We start from the raw sequence: 6,937 nt of genomic DNA, 5'->3' as shown, positions 1-6,937 counted from the left end.
CCAGGTACCAGAATTGAGGCTGGGGGATGAACAGAGTCCATGGGGGAGGGAAGTGTGCCTAGAGGCCGGAGCCGCTTTGCCGGCGGGAATTGTAGTTTTCGGTGTCCCCACGTTGCAATGGGACAGGCTTATGGCTGAGGAGGGTTGTACTACATCTCCCAGAACTCTCTACCAGCCCGAGTTGCTCTGCCTTTCAAGAGCTCTGGATTGTGGGATATGGGGTTCGGAATGTGGCAAGGCATGGCAGTGTTCAAAGAGAGGTTCTGGATTCGGACTCGGTTTCCCTGCGGCCCCGGGAGGCTCACGGGCCATTGGCTAAGCGGGGCGGATCTGGTCGCGCTCTTCCCCGCCCCCATGACACAATAGCAGCTCCCTCCAAGATGGCGGCGGCGACGGCAGACCCGGGAGCTGGGAACCCACAGGCTGGGGACTCCTCCGGCGGGGGCGCTGGGGGCGGGCTGCCGTCCCCCGGGGAGCAGGAGCTCAGCCGGCGCTTACAGCGCCTATACCCTGCGGTCAACCAGCAAGAGACGCCGCTGCCGCGCTCCTGGAGCCCCAAGGACAAATACAACTACATTGGTCTCTCCCAGGGCAACCTCCGCGTCCACTACAAAGGTATCGGCCCGTCAGACTGCCGGGGAACAAGGCTGGAGAGCGTCCGTGGGGTGTCTGTGCTGCCAGGCCCCTTTCCCATTACCTCCCTTTCCCTGCCTAGGTGCTCCAGGTTAGGCCTTGGCCCTTTCAGAATGTCCAGGGTGATGAGGCTGACCAGGCCGAGGGTTAACTGCTTGTTTTCTGTCTTAAGACACCTGCTGTCAAGAGAACCGCAACAGGTGTCCAAACCCAGTGCTGGGCCGGACCTTCCACTCCAGGGCTTCCTTGCTTGTCCTAGGCTGTCTCCAACTCCAGCAGGACCCTTCGCCACTGCTTAGAAGAAAGGGGTGGTCACATCCCTACCATTAGCCTGAGGCTCATGGGCATGCCCACCTGCCAGGCATCCCTGACTGGGTCTGGGGTTCCGTGCTAGAGTTTGGGGGGTGTCTTCCAGGTTGGCCTCCTCCCTCCTCTGGTCTCCCAGGTGGGCTTCCTGGATTCTAGAGAGGCAGCAGCGCTTGGGTATTCTAGCCAGCAGCACTTGGGTATCTCTCACATTGCCTATATCCTTGTTTTGTTTGTATGGACAGTGTCTTAGGCAGGACTGCTATTCTCAGGAGGAGATGAGGCAAAGGTGGAAGGTTTAGGTATTTACTCAGTTGTCTAATGATTCCTTGAACTGTGTAAGTGCTTCCTCTGGCCACAGAGGAGTGGAGTTGCCGTGGAGGAGCTGCAGAAGAATGAGGCTTCCATTTGCATTTCCTTCTGCTGAAATTTCTTCCTTGCCCTCTCCTGTTAGGTCATGGCAAAAATCACAAAGATGCGGCCTCAGTGCGTGCCACCCACCCCATACCTGCTGCCTGTGGCATTTATTACTTTGAAGTGAAGATTGTCAGCAAAGGAAGAGATGGGTAAGCCCTTCATGACTACCCTCTTTCCCCTAACATGGAACTGATCCCTGTGGTCAGAGTTCAGGTCTCTTGGCTGGCACTTGCTGATATGAGCTGCTGAGCTGCATAGGTCTGGGCTGCCTCTGTTTCCTGATTGTGGGCATGGTCTAGTCTAAGCAGCAGATCTTGATGGAAAGTGGGTGTGTTGGGGGTAAAGCAGGGGATTCTTTTTAGTGGTGCTATAATTTGATCCTAGAATATTAGGCAAACAAGTAATAAGTTTACTTTAAAAATTCTGTGTCCAGAATGGAGTTTCCCTCATGAGCATGTGGTGTTTTTGTGACTTCCTTCCTTTCACACTCTTGCTGTACTCATGAGGTTCTTTTTTATGGCATTGAGTCATGTAGAGGCCCTGGTAGCCTTCAAAGGGATAGTAGAGTCTTTGCAGCATTCATGAAAGCTGTTGTGGCCACTGGCCTGTCATCTCAGGGTAAACAGCATACACATGGTCAGAATCAGGTGACCTTGCTGCTCATAAACTTGTTTGTCAGTCCAAGGACTTGAACGCTACTAGTTGGACCAGCTTTAGGAAGGTCCTCATTAAAGTCAGCATTAGGAGCCAGGTGCGGTGGCTCACGCCTGTAATCCCAGCACTTTGGGAAGCTAAGACGGGCAGATCATCTGAAGTCAGGAGTTCAAGACCAGCCTGGCAAACGTGGTGAAACCCTCTCTCTACTAAAAATACAAAAAAAAATTAGCTGGTGCCTGTAATCCCAGCACTTTGTGAGGCCTAGGAGGGCAGATCACGAGGTCAGGAGTTTGAGATCAGCCTGGCCAACATAGTGAAACCCATCTCTACTTAAAATACAAAAATTAGCTGGTTGTGGTGGCAGGCGCCTATAATCCCAGCTATTCAGGAGGCTGAGGCAGGAGAATCGCTTGAACCTGGGTGGCAGAGGTTGCAGTGAGCTAAGATCACACCACTGCACTCCAGCCTGGGCGACAGAGTGTGACTCCGTCACCCCTCAAAAAAAGAGCATTAGGGAGACTTCCCTTTTTAGGGTGATCCAAGCAGACACAGAAAATCACAGGGGAGATATTTAATTTTTCTTTTTCTTTCTTCTCCCAGTCTCCCTTTTTTTTTCCAGTGATTGTGACAAAGCAGGTGTTTAAGTTATGAAATAACATGACTGCAGCTACTTTAGAAAGGCTTTCCTCATCAGACTTTAGGTTTGGTGTTGGAAATTTGCCAATCCGCCTAGTGACTGTGCCAACACTGTGTGTTCTTGGACATTCAGAACTTCTTTCTCCTATGGACTGTCACCTTTGTGATGCATGCAAAATGCCTGCCAAGGGACTCGGCTGGGGGCAAGACTGCCAGAATCAGAGCCTTGCCTACTTCCTCAGTGATGTAACTTCTCTGCCTGAGAGGCTCTGTAGTATTGGGTAGATCTTGGGGCTTCAGCCCTCTGATCTGCACTGTTGGGAGCCAGGCCAGCATCTAAGCTGCCTGTACTCCAGAATTCTATGCCTCTGAAATTCTCATCATGGGAAGCTACTGCATCTTTCTCTCTCTCTCTTTTTTAATTTTTAAATTTTTTTAATGAGATGGGGTCTTGCTCTGTCTTCTAGGCTTGAGTGCAGTGGCAAGATCACAGTTCACTGTAGCCTCAACCTTCTGGGCTCAAGTTATCCTCCCACCTCAGGCTCCTGAGTAGCTGAGATACAAGTGCCTGCCACTACACGTGGCTAATTTTTTTTTTTTTTTTTTTTTGAGATGAAGTTTTGCTCTTTTGGCCCAGGCTGGAGTGCAATGGTACGATCTTGGCTCACGGGAACCTCTGCCTCCTGGGTTTAAGTGATTCTCCTATCTCAGCCTCCCAAGTAGCTGGGATAACAGGCATGTGCCATCATGCCTGGCTAATTTTTGTATTTTTAGTAGAGATAGTGTTTCACCATGTTGGCCAGGCTGGTCTTGAACTCCTGACCTCAGGTGATTTGCCTGCCTCAGTCTCCCAAAGCACTAGGATTACAGGCATGAGCCATGGTGCCCAGCAAGGAAACATAAGTTTTAGAAAGGTCTCAGGTCATGTATGCCTGTGGTAGCCTGTATCAGTTGACCACTGTTAGATGGTAAGAGTATGAATAGCCCCTCATGGTCTTTTTACAGAATCCCTGAAAGCCTTCTCATGGCTGGGATGCAGCCAGATGTTAGTATGGGCCAGGTGTGGTTTTGAGGAGGCCAAAGGCAGTTACACAGGGCAGGCAGACATCAACTGGCTTATTTCCCTTTTCTTGTAGTGGTTTATAATTTTTTTTTTTTTGAGACAGGGTCTTGCTCTGTTGCTCAGACTGGAGTGCAATGGCATGATCACAGCTCACCGCCGCCTCAACTTCCTGAGCTCAGTTAGTCCTCCTGCCTCAGCTTCCTGAGTAGCTGGGACCATAGGCGTGTGCCATCATGCTTGGCTCATTTGCTTATTGTTTGTAGAGATGGAGTCTCACAATGTTTCCCAGGCTGGTCTTGAATTCCTGGGCTCAAGTGTGTCTTCCACCTCAGCTTCCCAAAGTTCTGGGATTACAGGCATGAGCCACCATGCCCGGCTGATTTAAAAAAAAAAAAAAAACTATTTTGTAGAGATGGGGTCTTGCTGTGTTGCCCAGGCTGATCTCCAACTCCTGGCCTCAGGTGATCCTCTTGCCTCAGATGATCCAAAGTGCTGGGATCACAGGCATAAGCCACCATGGCCAGCCTCCCATGGATTTTGGAGATGCGTTTTTGATTCTGGTTTACTCCATGACCCAACCATTAACTGGTTGTTTTGCTTTCCTGTCTTATCTAGTTTGATGCTCACAGCATCTCTGGCAAATGGCTAGAGCAGATAATAATGTATCTACCCATTTTGTAAGTGATCCCTGGGTCCCTAGGATGTTTGGTGGCCTACCCTGGCTGCAGGGCTTGGGGTGTGCAGTGGAGTAGCCTGACTTATCAGATGTCCTCGCCTGATCCTAGACACACATGTCCATGCTGCTGCTGCCTTTCCCCATTGTAGCTATTGCATTCCTTCCCTGGGTAGATGAAGGAATGTTCTGTTGGATTCCTACCGGATTGCAATGTTAGGGGACAGAGCTGAAAAGTGCATGGTGCTGTGAGGGGCTAGAGAATTATGGCATGCTCTGTACTGGGCTCGATCAACTTACTGTTCCATTTAATCTGTAAACTTGCTTTTCTGTAGATTTGAGTACACCTCCTTTGTAAAAGGTATTTATAATAAACCCAGTTGTTAGTGTTATTGTTCTCTAGAGTGTCCTTTGTTCTGACAATATCTTCTATAGAAGAACACACTAAGCTAGTCTAATAAGGAAGGTTTCATGTCAAGGTTTCACAGAATATTTATGTATACCTACTATGTGCCAGGCCCTACATTAGATATAGGGAGAACAGAGGGAAAGCCAGCACAGATCAGCTTTGTCCACAGGGAACCTGTGGCCCATTCAGTAGAGAGTGGACTGAAAATCTTTCCGCAAGAGGAGACAGAGCCTGGGAACAGTTGTGAGGGATGAGTAGGAGTTTCCTAGCAGGTGAGACCTGTTAGACCTATGAGTCTGATGGGTAACTAGCTTGACGTCTGGGTGCTAGGCTTTCTGGGCACTCAAGTATAAGAGAGCACTGTGGAGAAGGAGGGGCTGTGTTTGAGCTAAGAGGTTGGCACAGACTGATGGGTTTCAGCTGCATTTTGCCAAGTCACCAGAGCTGTGAACTCGGGGAGCAGATCTGGTGGGGCGAGGAGACATCAGAGCACTGCCAGTGGTGCCAGGAGATAAGGGGCATCTAGGTCTGCCTTTCTAGGAAGCAAAGGAGGGCCTGAAGCTGAGGGTCCCTGGGAGGAGCAACGTCTTCAGGCAGAGTTCATGGACCTGTGGGTGTTCCTGGCTCTTAGTGATGACACATGGAGGGTGTGGCTGGCTAGGCTGACAGATGCTCCAGCGTGACCCTCAAAATAGACTGTAACATCATCCCAGCGGCAGAGGCATCCTGACATGTGATGGTTGCTTTACCCAAGAGCAGTAGGCCTGGGCTAGAGCACTGGATGTCATGGGGAGGGGTGGGGGCGGGGGCATTCTCCTCTGTAGCCAGTGCCTGGGTCCAGGCCCAGAGCAGGGGTCTCTGACCACAGCCAGCCAGCCTTCCCTTGCTCCTGCAGCTGACTTCTTTGGCCAGGCAGCAGTGCACTCATCCATTCATTCAGACACCAGGGCACGGTACCCATTGTTTTGTCCCAGCCCGGGCCACAGGAGCACAGGCATGAGGCCCCACAGGTGGTGTCAAAGGGTCAGTCCACAGAATGTGCCATATCTAAGGGTGGCCTGGAAGATGGGCTTCCTTCTGTTCCTGAGTTGGAGGAAAACTTCATAGAATCATAGAAGAGGTGATGATGTGGGCTCTGGAAAGAGGAGTTAGAGTGTTCCAGGTGAACAAAGTGAGAAGCAGATACTTCAGGCGGAAGAAACAGTGCATAAAAAGATGTGGAGTGCAGAGCATGAGGTCAACAGGGCCAGACTGAAAATACCTGTGTGCGGCCAGGTGCGGTGGCTCATACCTGTAATCCCAGCACTCTGGGTGGCTGAGGCAGGTGGATCACTTGAGTTCACGAGTTCAAGACCAGCCTGACGAACATGGCAAAACCCCATCTCTACTAAAAATACAAAAATTAGCCAGGCACTAATAATAGTGGTGGTGTGTGCCTGTGATCCCAGCTACCTGGGAGGCTGAGGCAAGAGAATCTCTTGAACCTGGGAAGTGGGGGTTGTGGTGAGCCGAGATCATGCCATTGCACCCCAGCTTGGGCGACAACAGCAAAACTCCGTCTCAGAAAAATGAAAAAAGAAAATACCTTGTGTGCTGTGGCCAGGGAGTGTGGGCTTTATCCTGAAGGCAGTAGCAGTGTGGGGGCCTCTGGATCTACCCATGCTTTTAAGAGTGAAGAAGAAGAGACTCTGCCAGTCTGGTTCAGCCAGGCTCCTCTGGCCAAGAGCCCTGTCCAGGGTGGGCCAGTGACTTTAGGTCCTTGGCTCTAGGACGGTTTTCTCACAGCGGTTGTCTTTTTTTCTCTTGGCTGGCCCCTCTGTATGGAGAGATGCAGGGGTGGGCTGTGAAAGACTGGTAGCCACGAAGCTTGTCGGAGGTGAGAGGATTCTGCTTATGCTGGATTTCTGGTATTTTGGTTTTGCCAGCTCCTATCTGAAAGACAGTAATGTTCCATGTTTTATACCCAAGCATCTCCCTCTCATGAGCCAGAGTCAGCCAAAGTGATTTTCTGTGGAGACCTAGAGAGCCACTGTTAATTAAGAGATCTTAATTAAGATCTCACCTGCCATAATCCTGGTCTGGAGGGCCATCTAAGCTTGGGCCCTTCCAGCCAAGAGACATCTGTCCCTGGCTCGTCATCCTG

General features: G+C 50.7%; 1 protein-coding gene across 1 annotated transcript in view; it reads left to right on the top strand.

The window, feature by feature from the left end:
* Positions 1–355: 355 nt before the first annotated feature.
* The window catches only part of RANBP10 (RAN binding protein 10), an 83,499-nt gene continuing 76,917 nt past the window's right edge, over positions 356–6,937 (top strand). Inside the window, exons 1-2 of the mRNA XM_012468186.3 lie at positions 356–615; positions 1,394–1,505. Coding sequence (XP_012323609.1) covers positions 381–615; positions 1,394–1,505 — 347 coding nt within the window. The 5' untranslated portion in view covers positions 356–380. The remainder of the gene's footprint in view (positions 616–1,393; positions 1,506–6,937) is intronic.

The sequence above is a fragment of the Aotus nancymaae genome, unplaced genomic scaffold, assembly GCF_030222135.1.
Source record: "Aotus nancymaae isolate 86718 unplaced genomic scaffold, 86718_ANA_hifiasm-v0.15.2.pri h1tg000030l, whole genome shotgun sequence".
Classification (NCBI taxonomy): Eukaryota; Metazoa; Chordata; class Mammalia; order Primates; family Aotidae; genus Aotus; species Aotus nancymaae.
The sequence above is the reverse complement of the archived record's forward strand: the minus strand, read 5'-3'. Positions and strand labels throughout refer to the sequence as shown.